This window comes from Nomia melanderi, chromosome 14 (assembly GCF_051020985.1).
Source record: "Nomia melanderi isolate GNS246 chromosome 14, iyNomMela1, whole genome shotgun sequence".
NCBI classification, from domain to species: domain Eukaryota; kingdom Metazoa; phylum Arthropoda; class Insecta; order Hymenoptera; family Halictidae; genus Nomia; species Nomia melanderi.
Genome location: NC_135012.1, coordinates 5,780,536 through 5,803,823, shown reverse-complemented (window position 1 = coordinate 5,803,823; position 23,288 = coordinate 5,780,536). Strand labels below are relative to the sequence as shown.

The following is a 23,288-nucleotide window of genomic DNA, read 5'->3' as shown; positions in this document are numbered from 1 at the left end:
GAGAAGAGAACGAACGAATTCACCGGTTTCTTTTGTCGATCCGTTTGGCCATTGAAAGATAAGCACTTCGGATGTCACGTTGACTTTTGAATTAGCACCCGTACAGTCGCTCGCGGGAGAATTTCTTTGAAGAAGCAGCAATCGAAAGGTTCAGATTTGTTTGGAGCGATTGTTTAAAAGCATTTTTCGCGCGTTGTCGCTCTGAATTGGGAGTTTTAGGAAGTGTGGAGGTTTCAAGCCTTTGCCAGTTTTATTCACAGGTGTAATTGTTTGTCAAGATATTATTACTGATATTTTCAAATAAATTGTGTTATGTTGTTTTTCAATATTATTAGTAAGAAGAATCGTTTACACGAGTTTTCAAGGAAACAATGTAAAAGAAATTTGAAGTGCAAAGGGTTGACTTTGCGGACGAAGATTCTTTGGAATATGCAAAACCTTCGGCAGATGAAGCTGAATTATATAATGATTGCTTAAGTAATAGAAGAAACAGGAAGTACATATCGATCTCCTGCTGTTTGAGTAATTAAATCGTTTGTTTACGAGTTAGTCTTGGAAGTATGAAAATTTCATCTCGCTGTAATGTCGAAGTTCATTTGTAAAGGGTTACGTATTGGAAGGAATGACTTTTGATAGGTTGAACGTCGTGAAAATGAGAGAAAAGGGAATGAAACTGTAATTAACTCCTTGGTCAATGATTCATTTCTTAACTACGATAGATAAAACTACTTTATCGTTAATAATTGATTAACAACAGAGAAAATGCGAATATTTATTCTATTAACACTAGATTTACGAACATTTATTCTACACTTTATTCTATTGTTCCTAGAAAACTACGTGTTCGTCTATATAAATCGCGAAAATTTCAGCTTCAAAACCAGAGTATTGCAATGCGTATTCACATAATTGCACGAATCGAAATCGACTTAAACTGTTACTAAATAATCTTTAAAAAATTATATATCAATATACGTCAAACTGGAAGGTTCCATAAATCTAGTGTTAACATTCAAGTGACACAACAGTCAAAGTGACACTTCACGTTTCAGGTTAATTCCACGAAAATCCGATACTACATTCATAATCGAAAATCACCCGAGATCCTACAACTCCGAGAGATTCGCGACGTTCGTAAAACGAGTTCACCGGCGACGGATCCGCGATCACGGGAAATTCACCCTTCGAATATTTACAGGAAATTACGGAGCGATTAACAGTGTCAACACTGGCGTCCAACGGCGAGAGGTGTCTCGCAACGCTTCTCCGAGTGTCACGATTTTTCCGCGCGCGGTCGTAAGAAGTATAATTAACACTCGACTGAATGATCTTTGACTTAATAAAAGATAGTTCCAGACTGTGACAACCGCGCTGGTCAACCTGAAGCTTTGAATATTCATGCCCGAGCCCTGACGCAAGGAACAGCGAGTTCAATTAAAATCGTCCCTTCGCCGATGATCGATCGATAAATCCCGCGACGGTGATGTATCGGGCATAATTTCGGTCGTGCTATCTCCGGGCGGTTCCTCGATACTCGAAATCGTCGTTTCCACACGCGCGATCACTTTCTGCTCGAAATTCCCCGCGATACTCGCGTTACGCTAGATAGTCTCGCTTCGGCGAACAATCGGGGCCGCCGCGGATCGGCGACGGTTCTCGGTCGCCGGGTGACATTTTCGAGCGCGGCATTAACATAATTCGCTCGGCCCGGGAAACTACCGTTTCAAAGTCACTTCCCTTCGTTTTTTCCGTGCGAAAATTAGCCGGCGAGCTTCTGCCAGCCGGTTCTTATCGTACCGAAACGAAACCGGTGCATCGCGATCGGCGGCTCGGTCGAATGCAAAGTGCGCGAGCGCGGAGGCTGGATCCTTGATCCTTCCGACTCGATGACGTCAGGATCACTCGCGCGACAACAATCGATCGGAATATTCATGAATACGTGGAGAGCAGCGCAGGCCACGGTGTCGCGTTCACCGCGATTACGACAGCGATCTTAATGGCCCGAACGAGAGTCGTGTAATGATAACAGGTGAACAGATTTTATTATTCCGTTCTATCTCGAGATGACTTTTTTTCACTCTCTCTCTGCCTCTCTTTCTCTGTCTCCGTCTCTGTCTCTGTCTCTGTCTCTCTCTCTCTCTCTCTCTCTCTTTCTCTCTCTTTCTCTGTTCTCCTCTGCTCTTTTGGTTTTTTAAACGCAGTCTTATTGAATATTTAGCGGCCGTGATCGGCAACCCGTGAAGCGTGCAGCTATTCGTTGAAACACGGATCGTTCCGCGAGCTCATCGTAGCCGGGGATTTATATTTTTCAGTGGTCATTATCGAACGATTGGAACGACTAATTTCACGATATCTATATTTTTCGGCGTCATTTGATCAGGTTATATTTCGAATTGTTTCTTGTACCTAAGGAATATTAGGTACGACTTTTTCCCGTGGATTCTTCCGAGCGTGTTTACACATTGTAGCGTTTCAATATTATAAATTTTCGTTTCGAATGACGTCGGGATGGTATTCTGCTTTATTATTCTTCCACCGGGATTTTATTTCCACGCAGCATTTTATGTTGCTGACAGTGACGAGATGAATTAATTATATCCTGTTTAGACTACGAGCCCAGAAAAACAAGAATGTATATTCAAGGAGAAAAAGTTCGATACCGATTTCAATAATGAAAAGATCAACCGGTTAGCAGGTTAAGAAACACAGAATTCTCGGCCGACAGGGGAATCGAGCGTATTCTCCCTGGCGAAGAGGCAGCCTCGTCGAATTCCGGCTCGTTCCGACGCAGCTGGTAAACAATTATAAACATGTGTCACAATGGAGACAATTGCCGCGCTCCCACGGCCATTAGCCGCGTTTCCCGCGGGCCTGAGTTCCGCAAAAGGGCCCCCGCGTTTTCGCGATCTTGTTTATTTAAATTTCGCTCCTCGTACTATCTTTATCGCTGAATCGAATTTACATATCGCTCATTTGCTCGGCGCAACGATAATGCGACTAGAAGGCTGTTGTTTCTTCGTTGAATCTTCGTGAAGTGACTTGGAAAAATAAGGATTAACACATTGCGTACCGGTAACGAGAAATCTCGTTTGTATATAAAGACACTTAGCTGTGCGACTTCGCCAATTACCACAGCATTGAAAAAAATATAAAATTTCATTCGAATCGATTATCTGTTTAAAATATATTACATAACAATATTATATCCGAGTTTTTTCGTGTATAGTGATATAAGTTGACCTCAGTGAAAATTGCCGTCCGCACAATTTAGTTTTTTGAAAATTAGCCGGTACGCAATGTGTTAACACGTTGACTGTCACGGTGGTCACCGATGACCGGAGCTTTTGCTGAAGAACAATTGCAATAAAAATGATGTTAAATAAAAATATTTAATAACGTAAGTCGCTAAATAACAGTGTAATATGACTACTGTGATATGAAGTCATTAATAATTATTCCCAATACCATTTTCCGTTATTATTAAAAAATAAGTATTATTATATAAAACCCTAGAAATTCTTGTGGCAGTCAACGTGGTAAGTGAAAACTAATATGTTTTCTTAATGATTCAAACGCGCCAATTGACATTTAAACATTAAGTTTACTAGAAATAATAGAATACGTTGTTTAACAAGTAAGTCCCTAGAAACGGTTAAGTGGATTTTTTGATATTTTCTGTGCTTTGTCAATTTTAACGGATAAAGTATCGTGTCTAGTTATGATTTATTCGGTTCTTCGTTTTTTTCTAGCTCGGGAAGCCCCCCTTTTTATAACTCCTGAACATATTGTATAACCATTTGAGAAGCCAAAACATTAATTTTCTCAATTTTTTTCATGGACTTAACCACATTGTCTTCTGACCGACACAGACACAAACCAATTTCTTTCTTAACCGTTTCAACGCGCCAATTTAACTCATACCGAATTTTATAATTATTTGACAAATATCAAACGACAAATCTCTGATTTCCAAGAACGAAATGAGCATCAACTTTCCTAGGAAAAATAGAGCAAACCGTTCAACGAACACCAGTACAAACCTACTGTCGCAAAGTCCCACAATTGGAACATTTGGGAAACAATGGCGCGCTGAAATTTCTAGAACCTTATCAGAGTGTTACATCGGAACGATTTAATATTTAATCGCGGGTCGTGAATTAGTCGTATAGAAAATGGTCGCCATCTACGCTAGAGTGACCCATGAAATCGTCGTAGATTAGTGGCGCCACGATTTCATACGTAATCCGAATGTTTCCTTCGTCTTCTGTCGTTGCTCAAGTGTCCATCGAGCGATTCGCGTTCACGTAATTACGAGTCCGCGGCATTGTTCGCCCGAGGACACGCCGCGTTTCGACAGCTTCCGTTGCGAGAATGATTTTTCGGTTCCACGGCGCGACGGTTTACTCGAAACCCGGCGCTGCGCGGCGCGGAAACTTTCGCACGTTTTCGAGGGGGAACAATTAATTCGCTCGTTCTCGATCAATAGCATCGATAAACTCGTCCTCGGGTTTATAATAGAACCAGATGCGATCGTTATTCTTGTTCTCCGCTCTTTGTTGATTTATTTCCTGAAGTTTCTATTGTTCTTCCACTTCCTTCGGCCGCTCTCGTCTCCCTCCCCGCAAACTTTTTCCCTCCCTCACTTCATCTTATCACTCCGACTACACGGACCAACTCCCATAAAACTTCCGACCGAGTCGTAACTGTATTCCTAACGAAATAAGATGTTCAGAAACCGTGCAACATTCATCTTGGTCCAAATTTTTGTAACTTTCTTGAATCTCTTGAACGTCGGCCGCACTTACTTCGTTAAACGCTTCGCCAGTGGATTGCTAAACTAAACTGAAACTCGACGCGAACAACTGGTTATTTGATATCAATACATCTTCTGACGGTATCGTTCCTCGATCTTCAAATAAATAAACAGTACTTCAGAAACAATAGAACGCAAGAAGAAAACAATTCCTCTTTTCTAATAAAGAATTTCCGCCAGTAGACTACACTCCATTAACTTTAGAACTACCAGACCAATAAAATGACGCATCTAGACATTCTTATTGCACGATTCCTGAAACTATAAAGATGCTTTTGTAATAAATTACAAAAGACATCTGTGTATTTGTACGAATAGATCAATACATACTTCTTTCATTCTTTTAACACTAGAACTACCGAGCATTTAATACGATTAACATGTAATCCCTATAAAAATTGTAATAATTGATTATTATCAATTTCTTCAGACATTCATTATAGTATTCAAGTGAAACTATCTACTTTCAAGATCACTTCGAATATTCGATGCTTTTAAGATGTCAATAATTACGAAATAAAAACATTGAAACCAGTCATTTTGACTGGTACGGTAGTTCTAGTGTTAATTATGGAACGATCACTCTAATTGCTCGGTAATTCTAGTGTTAAACACTTCCCTCCTAAATTACTGAACTACTAAACGAACACATCACTCGGTAGCATGAATAACTAATTAATTACTACGACCGATCTATTTTCCCAACGTTACACAAAACCGTTCCCCGATCTTCCGCCAGTGCTGTAAATAAACAGCTCGTCAAAAGCAACGGAGGACGAGAAGGCGACGAAATTCTTGTCCCGATTCCTCTTGCCCGTGTAGGGGAGACAATTGGACAGAAAGGAAGACAATAAAAATACCGCGAGCTCTCCCGGGAAGTTTCTTTTTCGCGAGGAAAGGAAGGAGCAACGAGGGAAGACGGTCGGACGACTGAATGAACCGGCGACAAAGAGGAACGCCGGGGATGAAAAGGACGGTTTTCACGCGCGGAGGCGCCGAAACGGTCTCCCGCGATAATTCCATTAAAGTTACACGTCGCGTAGATCGCCGCGGGCGCAGCCTGACGTCATGCCGCTCATTAATGATCCCCGGCGAGAGAGATGAAAACGCGCGACGGAATTAACGCGTGCGACGCTCGCCGCGAACGACGTCGGTTACACGTTCCCGCGAGGAAGAAGACAGTCGGAAGGTCCGCTGCTTGTCCTCGCCCCGTCCGCGATCATTTGCAATTTATCAAAATGATTATAATATCGCCGGTAATGCACAGCACGAAAGAATACGGAGGATGACGGAGCAAGGTGAGAGGAGGGCTCGAGCGCATCAGGGATAACGCGGTGATCGCGGAATATTAATGATCGCGATCGAGGACTCGCGGATTGTTTCGGGAAAATTTCGTTATCGGTGGACTGATATTGTACCGTTGTTAACGTAGTGTGAATATAGTATTATTGTATTAGCTGCTCGCCTTGCAATAACGCGTGAAACTCGCGAAGATTTTAAATAGAATTTAACGAACGTGGATATTACTCGATTCCTTCGAATTAAAATGAAATATTACTCTTCTGTTATCATGATCATAAAAGAAAAGATCATAGGGCAGTGGATTAATATTATTTACTGTTGCTTGAGATATCACTACTATTAATATAGTATTAATATCATCTACTATATCAATATAGTACTGCCATTACATTAATAACGCAAAGGTAAAAGTGCTCGCAAATAAAGTAAGAGAACATTACCTAATTAATATATTTTTCTCGCGCACGACAGGTTAGATGATACATCAACTTCACGGCAACTTTGTTCGCGTCACAGGAACGTGCGCAATGCATATTTTATCACGTACGCGTTTATCGTCGATACGTTCAGCGACTCATTCGAAATAATGAATTAAAAAAGAGAAGGAAACCTGGACGAGCGGCATAAGGAACGAGAAAACATAATAATAAATAGCCGCCGATTAGCATCGCATCAAAACACTCGATCAGAAAAATGTTGATCGTCCTCGGTTTTCGGCGTGTAAACAAGCTAAGACGAATCTGCATCCTGTATCGAAATTTCGAGTTTTATAGATGAACAGCGACGAGGCGGGGCCGTGGGGAGGAAGAAGAACATCGTTCCGAACGAGAGACGTGTACAAAAAAATGCCTGAAGAAATAATGCATCTCGTTTCGGTTCGGACGGATTACGTTTGCGTCTAAACTTAGCAGTCTCTTTTATTTCCATTTCGCTCGCCTCTCTGCGACCTACGCGAAACTTTTTCGCCGCCGTGACTCTTTCTTGAGAGGAAACGAACGTAAATCTTGCAATGAATCCAGCGAAATCGAAAATCGCTGTATCGAGCGACGAAAACTAGATGAAAATTCTTCATAGAGCAATGAATAATCGACAAAATCGCGATCGTTCTAGTTCTTTGTGCGTCGATTTTAACATGTTGCGCACTGCCAACAAGAAATCTCTTTTTTATACGACGATACTTAGTTATCTGACTTCGCTGATTACCATAGCATTTAAGGAAATGTTAAATCTGTTTAGAACTGATCGTCTGTTTAATCATTTGCATTTGATTTATCTTCAACATGGTTGGGTGTAAACTTGTGTCTATTCTTAGGGAAATGAATTCGAGTAATTTAGAGCGATAAAATACGTTTTACATTAAGTTTATTTATCATCAGTATAATAAGATTGAATTTTTATAATCTGTGGCACAGTGTGTCAATGTATCTGTTATAAGTGTGGCACTTTTCCAAACAATTTCCAACGTTCTATAATAAATTTGTATTGTCATCTCAAAGAGTTAAAGTATGTTACATAACAATATGATATTGGAGTTTATATATATACCGATATAAGTTGATGTCACTGAAAATCGCTATCCCAGTTCAGTTTTCTCAAACATAGTATGGAATGAATTAAATAATGAATCGTTATAAAGAAAGAGAATCCGATGCCTAGATGTCTTTTCAATCCTTTGTACTCCGAGCAATTTTGAATATAACTTTTCAGCATCTCGAAATCATTTTTACTACGAACTACTATTCCAGAAGTATTTCACTCTATGAAAAATTGTATACTTAACCCTTTGCACTCCAGAAGTGTTTCACTGGAAATACTCAACATTTCTGAATGAGATACATTTTCTGAACTTAACGAGAAATCGCACTTAAATTGAGGGACAATTCTATTTTATTCCAACATTTCACTGTTCAATATTTCCAATATTTCATTATACAAAGTTTAATATTAAACATTAATCTGTACAATTCTGCTGCGTCAAAAATCAATCGACGACTGAGAGGTGTCTCTGGACTGTTAAAAGGTTAAAGTTATGTTTTGCTAGAAACGAAGTTACAAACTTATCTTACAACGTCAACAGTGGCGAGAACGGAGTGCAAAGGGTTAATAACGAACACGAACGGCGCCGCTGAAAGGGTAACCAGAAAATTGTACACCCGATAGAGAGGAGCGTGGAAAAGGGTTGCCACGACGAAAATTGTCCCGCCACGTTTGTCTCCGACGATTTCCTTGGACGCCGGAGGATCGCGTGCGCGGCGTGACACAGAAAATTGCGATACTCGATTGAAGGTATCGACGCGAGTGCCAATATTTTTTCCCCTCTCGCTTCGCCGAGTCATACTTCTCGGCGCGGCATCGAAATTGCCGTTCGAGAATCGGCACAGTTACGAAATAGGACTCGTGTCGTTGCGTCGCCCCGTTCGTTTGCACGAATCGCCGCGCCACCGTTATTACAATTATTCTACGCTCGACAGAGGAAAAACGAATATTCGCCTCGCGCTAATTGATACCTTGCAATCGCGATCGCTCGTACGCTTTGTTAACAGGTAGTAAACTTTGGACACGCTTAATACATAATTTCGCGTTGCAATAACGAATACGATCTCAACTGTAAGTTCAAAGGAACATAGGATCGAAACACACTTATTTAAACAACAGCGTTTATTTCATGCATACAATATCTCATTAACATTGGCACTAACGAGTTGACCCTTTGCACTCGGAAGTTTTTCACGAGAAATATTTTAACATTTTCTGATGAGGTAAAGACGATATTTTGTGAAACTAACTCGAACAGAAATCACACATTGAGGAACGAAGATATTTTATTTCAATATTTCTCAAATTGATACATTATACAGAGAAACGTGTTATTGTCACATAAAAATTGTGACGATAAATTATTTTCAGTTTCTTCGAACAGTATTCGAGCGATTCCATTTATTTGCAAGATCATTTCGAAATTCTCAAGACTTTTAAGATATCAATAATCAAGAAAACTATCGAACAGATCAAATTGCCCCACTTCACAATAATTATCTCGCAAGTATTTCAATTCTGAAGACACTTCTGCGGAAGACCGAGAAATAAATTAGTATTTCTACAGATACAAGACTAGAATCTTCGAATCTCAAGAAACATATTACTTCAATTTCTATAAAAAAAACTCGAAACAAGTCATTCCACCTGCTCGCTAATCCTACTATAAAATACAAACGCAACCAATCCAATTTTCTCTCCGCATCACATTCACATGACGCTGGTCGCAAGTGTTAATCCCATTTTCCATTCGACGAATCTTTCCTCTTCGTCTCCATTACACTCCATAAATTCAATCCTAACAAAAGAGGAACGTAGATCGCGTCGACGCGGAAACGAAAGGTGTAAATTTTTCGAGAGAGCGAGCCACGTCGATGCGCTATCATAATACCAGCTCGTTTCCTTCTGTTCTCTCCGCTCGTAGGGCACGCCGTTCGTGCTCGCTTTATTTCCCTGCGCGCGGCAAATTAATTAAATTACCGAGATCGCCGTAACTGGTCCAGAAGATCGGCCGGAGCGCCAGAAACGCCGCGGCGCGATCACGAAAGGTCGCGTTCACGATCCGAGCCGGAGTTATGTAGAAAAACAGCGCGCGCTGCAGTTTTCCGCGGTTGCGATATTGCGTGCGGTAATTGCTGGCCGAAGGGGAACTTGCCCTGCCCCCCGGCCGCCCCTGGCCCAGCTTGACCGGCCGTTTGTCGATCGTTCTCGGAGCGAGAAAGACGATCGGGACTCTCGGTGCACGAGATCACGTATGCTAATGATAATTATCGGGTTCAAGCGCGCTGGAAAGATCAATTAGTTGTGCCGCGAGGAGAACGGTTACGTGGTCGCGATTCTGCGACGCCAGTTCGGCGAAAAATACGATCGTCGCTCGAGGAGTACCTATATATGTACCTGTTACCAGCGCGAGCGCGCGCGCACGGTAACGGTCGGTTCCGTGAAAAAGAGGCGAACGAGAATTAGGCGGGGTTCGCCGGACGTTTAATCGGACGCTCCGTGAATTACAAAGTTCGCTTGCCCAAAAAGCAGCGTTTTTCGGAAGTTGAGCACATGCTTGCAGAATAATATGCTCGGAGCTTGTTCCTTGTTCTTGCCTCGCGGTTGCTTTCGTTCCTTCGACGGCTTCGGGAGCAGATGAACGCGTGTCGACGCTGAAACCAATCGCAGTGGCTTACTTCCAGTTTTTCGTGAAAATTAGAACACGTTTCTTGAGATTCGAAGGGTTTGTTAGGTTTGTGTCCGTACTGATACACGGATTTCACTGAGAATCTTCCGCGAAAACGCGCTTGTAATTGAAATACTTGCGAAATAGACATTCTGAGGGTCGATTTAACTCTTCCTGTGGTTTTATGTTAACGGCAACAAGAATTGAAGTTTGTTCATTCAGATCTTGGAAGTCGGAGGTTTGAAAATAGACGATGAGGACGTATCCAGTAGTTGCATCGATGAGAATCGATGTAAACGTGTATCGAACGTTTATAAGATTCAGAAGCTTGTGTTGAACAAAAGAATTACGTTAATTGTGAATTAAATGTTGCAATGAGAAAATTGCTATCACTTTCTAGCAAGTGTTACATTCAATCGGATATAGAGGATTTCAAATAGGTGCGCGTGGAAACTTCTGATTCCTTTAAGTTGCCAATTCATTATCGAAGAGCTGGTATTTGTGTAGGATCTGCTTGTTAAGCGAGCGAATCGACGTAGCTCTCGAGCAGGCATTAAGATAATGTTTTCGCGAAAGGTGAAGGCAACGAATATCGAATGTTCGCCGCGGGTCAAATTAAAAATACAGAATCCCCGGGCTAAACTATCGCGGTTGCATGCATCCGCGAGCAATTACGCGAGCAAGTCCGGTCAATTAAACAAAGATAACGTCGAATAATGCGATGGTAATGGATCTGGTGTACGAGCGAGATACACAAAAAAGCAAACGGAGAAGAACGTCCCGCGAAACGGTGATTTGCAAAAATTTTCAGCGTCGCGTTAACGCGCGTCGTCGTTCGTCACCTGCTCAACATGAAGATTAATTAGCATTGCGATTCGCTCCCGTCACAGGTATCGACGCTGAACTGTTTTCTCGTTGTTCTTCTCCGAGCGAAGATCCACGAGAGACACGCTTCTTCGATTCCCAGCGTTTCTTCAGCTTCGGAGCTTCTTGTTGAACGGTTAGAGATAATGGAAAGACTGCCAGGGAAACTGAAAGAAGATATTTTTCAGGGGAAGAAAGAATAATTCGAGACTCCTGAGCTTTCCTTTCCTCGCGTTGTCTTTGTTCAAACTGTTAACTGCGGAGTTTAGTTTGAAAAATCTCGAGTTTTGTGCGCGATAAGATGGAAAGATGGAGTGTACACTGGTCAAACGAAGGACGAATATTCATATTTTAATGGGAAACCGAAGCAAAAGAGAATTACATGTTCGTCTGAGAAATAAAGAATTCACCGTTGACAGAATTAGTATCATTTCAAGCTTTAAGGTGCGTATGCTCGTCGAACGCACTTAACTTAATCATTATTTCATGCACTTTCATGACACGATCATATGATTTGAGGTTTTAGTGAATACAATTTAGGAAAAAAAAGTAATTTTCAAGTTCAATCCCCTGTTTCACAATACTCTATCAAATTCGTAACGATGTCGAATTTGTAAACTCTGAATGTCGTTTAATTTTTCATCCAAACTAAATTTCACTTGGATCTTGGAATAAACGCGCGCATAGAATAATTCTATCAAACTCTCCTTTTATTTGATAGAACCTTGCCATACGACTCTCCTCACAATCGTGCTCAATGAAACCGTCATAATTTATTAAAAGAAGGAAAAGTGATTAATACACTTCTGCACTCGACCAACAACCTTTATAATAAACGTAGGCATAGAATAACTGCCAAACCCTTTCCTGTTTTTCAACCCTTCGTACTCGAGAGATAAAGCTATAAATTACAAAATATCAAAGTAAAATACTTTCATCCCTCAATTTATCGATTAAATTATTTACATCAGTCGCAACAAGCATCGTCTATATTTTACCAAAGAGTGCTGAATATTTCTAGTGAAAAACTTTCGAGTGCACGGGGTTAATAAATCATCGCAGTAGCCTGATCGAGCGAGATCGCGAGGAGAATCGCCAGGTTCATCGAGATTTTGGAAGTTCTTATTGATCGGACACGAAGAGGAAGAGTCGATCGTGAGGCAAAGAGGCGGAGAAAGCGCCGTAAGAACGCAGGATCGTCGAAACGGGTCGGTTCGCAGACGCGAGAGGTAATTCGGTGGCTGGGGCGAACCGCTCCAGTAATTGAATCTGATTTTTTAAGATGTCCGATGGCTCGCAAAACCGAACGATAGTTTTTCTCCAGCCGGCAGGAAACGGATCAGATACGTAATTCATTACAGCTTCCTTCGTTTAACGTTCCTAACGCTTCCGCTGGTTTTTTTACGCGGCCGCCTGCCGATCCCGACTTTCTTCGTGCACTCGCGCTCGCACTCGCGCGCGCGCCTGAAATTCATCTTGCAGGAAAGAGACGACCTCGAACGACCGCGAAAAAGGGAGCAAAAATGAACGGGGGAATCGGGAACGCTATAAACCGGCCCGACGCGAGCCAGAAAGGGGAACGGGGGAACAGACTTTAAGCTCTTTAACCCCTTGCTGTACGATTTTCTTCGCGACTACACACGCTAGATTTATTTTACTATCAACCCTTAACGATCCATGAGTGCCTTAAGTTTGCTTACCTCTTCGCGTGGAGTATATGGGCAACAAACGGAAATAAATGAACTACGAAGGATCGACGTGGCATTTAACGCGTCGGGTAAGTGGAAAATAACCATAACAATCATCAGAATAATCAAATAATTGTTCGTTGTACATAACACTACAGTATCTGTTCACTGAAGATTAATACTAGGTTCTCGGACGTACATTACGCGATTTACTCGATCAATTCTAGAAATATTAATATTCTTTCCTTTAGATTTTGGAAACGTTTAAAAGGAAGTGTTAGAATACACGTTCGCGTAATTGTATCAGTCAAAATCGACACGCACGTTTACCAAGATGATGATATTCAATATAAGTTGACGCATTTTATTAGCATTAATCATCTTCGCAAAGAAACTTTCCGTCCATTCTATAACACGTCCACGTTGAAAGCATAACATTAATAATCAGAATAATTATAGTCTCTTCTGTCTATATACAACGAACTCCTATTAACTCAAACTAGAATTCTCCATAACACTCGCACCTCATTACCCGTCAAACGGTTAACATTCTCGCGAATCTTTTTTCCGTTCCTCGCACCTTTGACACGTTCCATTGAATCGTTTCCCAAACTTCCGGCGAATTCCCCTGGCAGGCGCGTTCCGTTCTTTGACTTCTAACTGCATTTTATTATATTCGATCTATATTCCCCGAGTATCGAAAGGTTCCGTTCCTCCGGTTCACCCGTAATAAAAGCGAATCTCTCTTTCGGATAGAATTTGATCTATTTCGTTGTCGCGCAGGTTGCGGGGAGTGGGAGCGGAGAGGGAAAAGTAAAAATTCTGATAGAAACAAGCTCTCAGGCGCAACGGAAACTCGAGCACACGCACACATGAAACGGATGCACCTGCTGCCGCGGCTCGCTTGTGTGAGCGAGCGAGCACACCGATCTCGATATCGAGAGCTCGACTCCAACGACAGCCACTCGTAACGCAGGATCGCTCGTCCTTGCAACCTGCCAGGATCCTTGCCCCTCGGTGTTGCGTCAATCGGCGTCCGCGTGCCTCTCTTTCTCTCCGTGATCGTGCAATCCTTCATATCACACGGATACCTTCCATTAATTATCCTCCGCGGACGTTTATCGCGGCCATTCCGCGTGATTTTCGACGATCAATTGATAAAACCGTTCGCCGGGGATCAAACTTTATCGTTTCCTCGTCCTCGTAAAACCGAAAGACGGAAGAGGCACGGCCCCCCCTCCGGTTTCAGGGAAAAATAAAGGGTTGTCAGCAAGGTACGTCCCGCAAGTCGAAATAAAACAATACGCGAGAGACTGTAAACGAAACGAACACTGACGGAGTTATTTTTATGGATATTATGGCGTGCGATTAAATCTGGAATATTCTGTTGGGAAATATTACATAGTAGTTTCAGATAAGGAGATTAAATTTATTCGTGTTTCTTGCGCGATCTCGTTGCTTTTAGTTTGATCGGTGTATACCGACAATGTTATCGAGAAAACCTGGGACACCTTATAGATACGTCCTCGGAGTATCGTAACGATTTGTGAAATTATCCTTGAATGTTTCTCTTGATAACGAAAAGCTTAAGACTTTTTCTGTTGCGATCGCAGTGAAAGCAACTACAAATTTATCTTGGAGAGATATGTATATGCGCGTTATCTTCTCTTGCGGCAATAACTCAACCGGTATTTTAACATTGTTGTCGAAACGATCGCTTTATCCATTCGCCGTTTCCTTCGATCATTTTAACAACCTAAACCGAGATTTCAATCTACCAGGTACACGCGCGTCGCTAATACGACAAGCGCGCCGATGTAGACTGTTTCTATCTATCATCTAGGCTTATTTATCGCGATCCACGAAAATAATGTGGCGAACAGGACCGGTTGTATGTCTAACGATTTTTCAAACGATACTCCGTTCCAGTGGCATCGCGTAATGTTCTCTAATTATTACCCTTTTAATCCAGATCGGTCGCGACGATAAGCCGGTCGACCAGAGTTCCTTGAATTTTGCAACGTTTCTTTGTTATTTTTAGTTCGCCGTTCGCGCGTTCCGCGATCGTTGCGCCGATCCATTAGCTTCCAGACAATTTTCCTTTTCTAACCACCTTTCTCCGTCTCGTTTCTTCCGACGATACGTTTCAGAGGTTTCCTAATTGACGTATTATCTCGGGCTAATTGTCCCGGTGAGTGGCGAGCAGAATCTTTCCCCGGTTTTTACCACCGTTCACCGGTTATCGGCTGTCCCGTAAATAAATAAATATTATTCCCGGTTGATACGGAGAGTCACTTTCTAATCTGGCAGACGATGATTACGAAAAACATCGTTTGATTTCGCTCGATCGGCTACGGCTCTCGAAAAATAGAGAAATCAATGGAAAAATTTGCCTGTAACCGAGTTCCCAAGCGAATATCTAGCGCGCGACGCAACGCGACGCGGTCGGTCTATTTACAACTCGTTAGAATGATCGTCGCTCGCGCACCTTGACGATTGTTTACCGGAAATCGCGTGTGGAGGAAACCTGTCCCCGAGAGCGTGCGTCGCGCGATTTATGATATTGGATCAAGGTTGAGGCGGCAACCAAAGATTACGATGGTTGATTCGAGATCGATGATTTCAGGGGAGGATCAATACCGAGGAGCCGGAGGATCCAGCAGCGGAAGCCCGCCGGCGAGTTTGCTGGTGGTTCCTCAGCCTTTGACCGTGAAACCCTCTCATCCGTCGCATTTGAACCCCCATTTGGGCGGGCCCCATTCCCATCCGCCGAGGAAGTACCAATGCAAGATGTGCCCACAGGTGAGTCGATTGGAAGTTTTTGTTTTCTTTTGTTTCGGGAATAATGAGGTGTCCGTGATGATAGACGTTCGACGGGTATAATAGCCGAAGTTTTTGAAACTTCGAAGTTTCAAATCTTGAAAACTTCAATGTTTCAAATTTTCAAAATTTCAAAGTTTCAAAGTTTCAAAGTTTCAGAGTTTCAAAGGTTTAAAGTTTCATAGTTTCAAAGTTTCAAAGTTTCAAAGTTTCAAAGTTTCAAAGTTTCAAAATTCAAAAATTTCAAAGTTTCAAAGTTTCAAAGTTTCAAAATTCAAAAATTTCAAAGTTTCAAAGATCCAAGCTCGAAAGTTTCAAAGCGTCAACGTTTCAAAGTGTCAAAGTTTCGAAGCGTCAACGTTTCAAAGTTTCAAGGTTTCAAAGCTTTAAAGTTTTAAAGCTACAAAGTTTCAAACCTCCAAAATTCCCAATTTATTTCTCCACATGTATACACACAAATACCACCACACAATCCCTTAGAACAATACACCAAATATAATAATCACCGATTCAAGCCATTATCGACTGCCACCTGAAAAGATAATCCTATCACACAATTCTGAACAATCGGTAACGAATCAAAGAAGAGAATCTTAAAAAACTGAGGAGTACTCTACAAATAAAACGGCTTTCTCTCTTAAAAGCGAAGAACAGTTACCTAATCTAATCCGGAAGGGTTGGCGATAAAGTAATAATACGCAAAATCCACCGAAAAAGAAATTGACAGGCTAAGTGGGTGCAATTAAATTACTGGAAAGCAACGAAGAAGTGGGACCTGTGGAAAACGTAACTGGACATTTTTCTACGGTCTCCACGGAGAGCCGATTATAGCCTCGTTTTATAACTCGCTTCAACCCTTTGCGGCCCGTTGCGGGCCCACCCTGAGGCTTCCGTGCGCACAGTGGCTGATTTTTACCGCAGGTACATTCGTAAAAGCCGCGATTCAACAAAGCCACGAGGGTTATTCGACTCTCGCCACTGTTGTAAAACACTGGCCATTCATGCCAGCAACCACTTTTCTCCGCTCCTGGTGTAATACACCGTTATGTCGTGTCTAGGTGGGGGGGGTAGGAAAAAAAGGGGACAGACTTTCTCTCTCTGCCAGGATTCCCCTCTTCCGGTATCTGTCGCGTACTTAATCCACCCTTCTACATTTCTATGCATCCATCTTCGCGACTCGCAAACCTTTGAAAAGCTTCCTTCATAATTCTCCCTTATTTCTTTTTCCTCAACAACTTTTCGAAGTACGCTGATTAATTTCTAATACTTCACAGAACTTCTTCCCTTTTCACCCCTTCCTTTCGCTAAACTGCGGACTATGCATTTACGTGGAATAAAGTATAAAATTGCGTAGACTGCACATTAATGGGGCACATGAAGTTCCGGATGTCTCTTATAATACTTCAATCGAATACTTTATTTCCCCATTCTGATTCCGAATTAAGTTCTTAACCCATTTTATCAATCCCTTCCATGGAGAATCAAGTAGCAAACAAATGATTGAACTATTCAAACAGCGAGAAATCAGTACGTAGTTTCCTCATTCTCCATTATTTAGCATTAACGTCTGATTCAGCAGAATCGGCAGAAGGTTCTGTATACTTCAAACAATCTTCAAGGGATTAAGTTTAAATGTATATAAGTATGCGCAATGCCACCGAGTGCAGTAATCCATATGATTCGCAGGACAGTCCTATCATTACTTCCCGGTACACGTTGGTCAATAATTAAAGGATAATAGCTTCCAGGAATGAAAAGGGTCAAGTTCTACCCGGGCAACTTCACTAGAATCCGTCGCTTTGTCCGGCGACCGTGTCTTCGCGCGTCTCCCGTCGAATATATATCTTTATCTCATTACGTATTGACGAGCTTTCAATCATACTTCACTCTCGAGAAGTGAATCGCCGTGTTCCCGAAGCAAATTACACTTCGCGCGATGTAGACATCAAAGTGAAGTCACGAAGACAAAGAGAAAATAAATAATTCTACCCGATGAAAAATTTAGGCAACCGGAGAAGGGCTTCTACCCTTTTCTACAAATAGTCACGCTCACGGGGGAGGACGGTGGAGAGACTCCAGCCCTTATACGTAAAATATGTTCCTTCGTCTTTCTTTCTTTCTTTTTTTTTCGAAAAAATGTCGAACGATAGCGGTGAAAATCTCTCGATTTCCTTTCGAGGACGCGCGTCGAATTACGCGACCCTTGCCAACGGATTCCCAGAAACTCGGGAAAACGTGTCCTGCGTCGACTTCTTCGCGCGGGAATCATTTCCCTCGGTTTCCCGTCGCACGTGCACGCCGCCGTATATCGATTTTATTCCTGTTCGAGCTCCGTTTTCGCGTCTCGCCCTGCGAGCGTCGTCTCAACGGAGAGCCCCGGGCTCGCAGGTAGAGGGAAAACGGGTTGGCCCCGACTATGTTTCTCGAAATCGCGCGCCGGGCTCGTTTACGACGACAGCTTTGCCGTTTACATCTTGTAATCCTCCGACTCCGTCGTGGATTAGCGCGTCGAAAGCCTCGGATTATCGCGCTTTCGAGAGCCCGGCTCGACTCGCGGACGAATATTAGACGCTTCCCGATCCGAGGCTCGCCGACGCGTGCTTCCATCGCGTTGATCGTTACAATCTGCCGATCTTGATACATTTCTCTGTAATCGACGCACGTCTACCTTGCGAACTTTTTCACGCGTTTCTTTCGGTTGATCGGTTTATTTTTGTCTGCCGCCTATTAATAGATTAATAGACCGCGCTCGCCGTCGAACGGTTTAATAGTTTTCCCAGTGTTTACGCTACATTGGAAAGTTTAATAGTTTCTTTTATGTAATAGCTTGAGGTATCGGTTGTGTTAGTCGAAAGGATTTATTGGTTCATTGCGATTGCCGTTAGTATCGCAGGATTGATAGAGAAGTCGTTGATCCTTGCAGCGCGGAACAGCGATCGGCGGATAACGTGTTAATTGTTACTAATTAAACCTACCTTCACTGTTCTCTAACTGTTAGTCAACTGTTAATTAAGTAATAAGTCGATTGTCTCGAAAATTACTTCTTCCTGGTATCTTCGTAGTATCTTCTTCACTGAGAACCTACGTTCGCGTCGAGCGCCACGGAAGTATCCCGAAGAAGTCGAAACCTCTATTATTTCCCGAACACCCTTTCTATATTAGATTACATCCTCGTTGAAAAGTTCCAAAACAGTCCTGTCCGACACATTAGCGAAGGCAATCGGTTAATCCTCGCGTCAGCCGGTGAAAGGGTTGCATAAACGAGCGAACGAACAGCGTGTCCTCTTTCTCTTTTTTCTCCTTCTCCTTTCATCAGTCCGTTTCATTCTTCCAGTGTTTGGCCCCGTCGAGGCAGGTAGCGGAAGGGTTGAAAACGAGTAGCAGGCGATTTTCGAAAATTGAGCCGTCGCCGATGTTTTCCCTGGCGACGAGCGTTTACGACCGGATTTCACGGGTGCATCTGCCTAAACGCGTCGCTCTAACCCTTTTTCGGGGTTGTTTGCGGATTTAAAAAAGTCCTTTAATCCTTTAACTGCCCGACGGAGAAGGAGCGAGCGTGAAAGCCTGGCCGGGGTCCTTGTACTTTCTCTTCTTTCGGTTGTTCTGTTTCTCCTTTACCTTCTATCCCCATCCCTCCCCTCCCCCCTCACCCCCTCCACTCCCGCCTTCCGGTGCCTTTTTATTTTCTTGTTATGAGCTAATGGCACTTACGATTATCCCCTACGGATTACCACGCGTAATAACAACCCCACCACCGCCGCCCGCCGCCAACCACCGAGCGCACTGTTTGTGCATTTTTATTAATTAATCCGGTCGAACGTTCGCCATCGAAAATCGCCAACCTAATCCCCCTTCAGCAGAAGACACTCACTCCGGGGGCTTAGCGTTCGCCGCGCGTAGCCTTTTAAAAACGCTTTTAAAACGGTTGTCGTTGATCTTCCTCTCCGCTTCCTACTGATCGGAGCATAGAATTCTTAATCGTATTAAAATAAAATTCCATTGAATTCTTCGGGATTCCGTGTTTTATGAATCTCGAAAAAAGAACCACCGTGTATGTATATACGGCCGAGCTATAAATGCGTATACGATCCGCGGTCTAGTAATGATCCCCCGATGATTTCTCGGAAGACGCGCGAGACCCGGAAGTGGCCGGGAATCCGTAATTACGCAACCGGACAGCAAGATTTATGTGCGCCGATGATGGATTTCGTTAAATTTCGCGGCGTTCTGGTCTTGCGGGCAGTCTCGCGGGGCGGGGATCGGGACGGGGGGCGGTTCGTGTTGATGCGGCTCGGAAATGTCAAACGGAAAAATATGCCGAAGAAGGGCCGTGGAAACGCCGGAATAGCGCCGAACGGGCCGGGGGGAACGTAAAGCTTTCTGCACACGATGAAACATGTTCCGACGCGCGGCTCGACTGTCGATTTTTATGATACACGCCGCGACGCGCGCGGTTCTGCATCGGGAATTGGTTCTCGATGCAATTAACGTTGATGAAAAAGTTAGAGCTCCGCATAAGTTGCGAGGAAAAGATTGATTAGGATTGCCAGTTTTTGGGAGAATTTTATGATTGATAATAAAAAGTAAAATCACCTGATATAATTTCTGTAGCTGATGGGTTCATTCGCCTTCGGTTCGATCGATAACGCAAAATTGAAGAATTTGTTCTTCCGTGTTAACTTCCTTTTCACCTGTTTCTGTCTTTGCTTCTTTATGTTAAACACTTAACGTGCACGGTTCTCAATACAGACGTCGCACGATAAACCGAGAAGGAACGATAATGCGACGGCAAATGGATATCGGAGCGAGTCTTTCGAAACCTAGGACTCGACGCGTGCGTCGCAACAAGTTTCACCGTGTGCAGGGAGCTTAAAAAGAAGAAGACGCGTGGTCCGTGGGCGGAAAGAAACACGCGACTCGTGGACGAGAACATGCAATTAAGGGAGACTCGCATACGTGAAGATATAAAGTGAGAAGCCAGATACGAAGTAAACTATAATAAATAAAAATGGTGGACGGGAACGGCGGAGCAACGAGGAAGAAGTTTCAGGTTCGCGGGAAGAGTCAGAGAAGGAAACGAAGGGGTGAAAAAAGGTCAAAGCGAAGTGTAATGTAATTAATGACACTGGAAGCTGAAATCCGAACGATGAAGAGCAGAGCGGAGTGTCGCGGAGAAGAAGAAACGCAATCGGCGAAGGGAAGACAGAGCTGGAATGCGACAGAAGTCGAAGATTGAGTGCGGATAAGGAGAGCGAACTTCTCGATAAAAAGATGAAGCGGCGAGTCGCGGTGCAGTGACGAGAAGAATTCGGCAAATGGGGATAAAAAGGCGAAGGGGAAGAAGTGGAGTGTGGCGAAAAAGGGGGTTGAAGGAGAACGAGAGGAGGATGGCCGGAGGAAATTTATAAAATGATGGGGCTAGTGTCGTCCGCGAGATAAAGGTGTAGATAATAATCGCGAGAGGAGACCGACGGAAAACGAAGATGGCGAAAGAAGAAATAAGGAAAGGAGAAGCCGGGAGAGCCGGAGAGAGAGATCAGCGATCGAAGGACATTCGGCGCAACATGCCATAAGACGGATCGTTAAAATTTAATGATATTCATCGAACGGTTATAGAATAGGACGGATTATCATAGACCGGAGGCCAGTGAAACGCATCGCGGCTGATCTGACACATATACCTTGCCCGTTTCCGTTGAAAAACAGCAATTATTGCCTGCTATTCAGCGTGTCTATAACGCCGGCCTGTGCTCCGTGAGAGACGGATTTCGCTCGGCGTCGTAACGCATTACCCGCGTTTTACACGCGTGATTACTTTGATGCCGGCCCTAGGAAAGGATTAAAAACCATTTAGTGCCGATGCTAGTACTAATTAAAGTATAAAAAGGTTAACCTCCTCAAGGACAATTCTTTTTTTTTTCTCTGTCTCTCTTTCTCTTTCTCTCTTTCCCTCTGTCTCTCTCTTTTTCTCTCTCTCTCTCTCTCTCTCTCTCTCTCTCTTTCTCTATCTCTCTCTATCGCTGTCTCTTCCTTCTCCCTCGAATAGATTAATACCAATACTAATTAAAGTATAAAAAGGTTAACCTCATCGGTCTCGGGGTGGAAGAAGAGGAGGCAAGGTACGGCGAGGTGGGGTAGCGAAGGAGGGGGGGGGGGCCGCAGATGAACATCCTTTTTGGAATAGAGAGAGAGGACGATTTTAATTTCTGGTTTAGTAATAATTCGTACAGTTTAAATGGATAGAAATTAAACGAGATTAAGAAGCATGAAAATAATTATGCGCGTATTAGAAAAAAATGATGTTCGCGTTTCGTGATCATTGAACTTTAATATCAATCTAAAATTAAATGTACACATTTGCGCATCCTGGAAGGAATAAATGAAACGCGCGACGGTTAGAGACTGAGAAAGAGAGAGGGAGAGAGAGAGAGAGAGAGAAAGATGGAAGAGATGAAGGAAGAGACTTACCGAATCAAATGAACAAAGATTAGGTAAGGGGCAATAACTGTTCTATCCGATATTATTAAGGATGTTTCAAACGGAACCAATAGGATCAGTAGAATAAATCTACCGGCGATATTGAAACGCTCGCGGAGAGACGAGACGAGTGTGAGGCGAGGCGGAGCGAGGCGGACGCGGCCGTATACCTAGTCTCTTTCGTCGGGATAAGTGATCGATAGGAATGATAAATCGCTGCTGCCGCTCGGATGAAGATCGAAATTACCGAGCTTATTAACACTGCTAACAATACAAATCAAGTTTATATAGCTCAGGCCAGGCCGGCGTCCATTAATAAACCAGAAATGATTACTTAATCAGTACGAAACCCTACCGACTGCCGTTCATCATTCCTATAAAATAGTTCGTCGTCTTTATCCGATAGATTCGCGTTCGATCATCGAGTTCTCGTCGATCCTTTCTCTCTCCCTCTCTCCCCCCTTCCTCGCTACCTCTTTCGTTCTTTCAGCAGTCTCTCTTGGTAAACGGCAGTTGCAAAAATGCGCTGGTACATGCGTGTACCGTTGCTCGAGATCTATGTAATTTGCCCCGGTCCGGCTCCTTTCCCTCCCGAACCTCCCTTGAAAACCCGCCCGTCCGATCTGTAATTTTCGTCGATTTAATCGTGGACGAGTGCGCTCGCTATTTATTACACTGTAATATTGAAATAAGCGACTGACGAATAAGCAGGTCGGCGCCGCGTTGCGCTGCGCGTACGCGTGTAGCTACTCGCGTGAGAGAGCCCTGGAACCGTCGCGGCCGCCGCCCTTGATAAGGCCCACATGGCTATTAAAGTATTCCCTTGATCGACGTTTAATGAAGAAAATCATAATAACGAACTCACCTGCCCCCCATTCCCCCCTCTCTCACTCACTCTCTCTCTCTCTCTCTGGCTAAATCTCCTCCCATGCTAATCCGGATAGCTTCCTCAATTATCGACGCCGACAACGACGATCAGGATCGGCCGCGACTAGTCACGAATTAAGGGTATCGAAAGGAGAGTCGAGGACGACCGGGGAATCTCCGCGAGGACTCTTTCTCTCTCGTAAACGCGAGCCGATCCGCGCCGATAATTCCCGTGTGCATCGCGCTGCGGCCT

At 43.4% G+C, this 23,288-nt stretch overlaps 1 protein-coding gene across 2 annotated transcripts in view; it reads left to right on the top strand.

Annotated features, from left to right (window-relative positions):
• LOC116425695 (zinc finger protein rotund) overlaps nt 1–23,288 on the top strand; it is a 229,993-nt gene that overhangs the window by 121,372 nt on the left and 85,333 nt on the right. For both annotated transcript variants that reach the window (XM_076373514.1, XM_076373513.1), the window contains one exon: nt 15,498–15,673. In XM_076373514.1, coding sequence (XP_076229629.1) covers nt 15,498–15,673 — 176 coding nt within the window. The remainder of the gene's footprint in view (nt 1–15,497; nt 15,674–23,288) is intronic.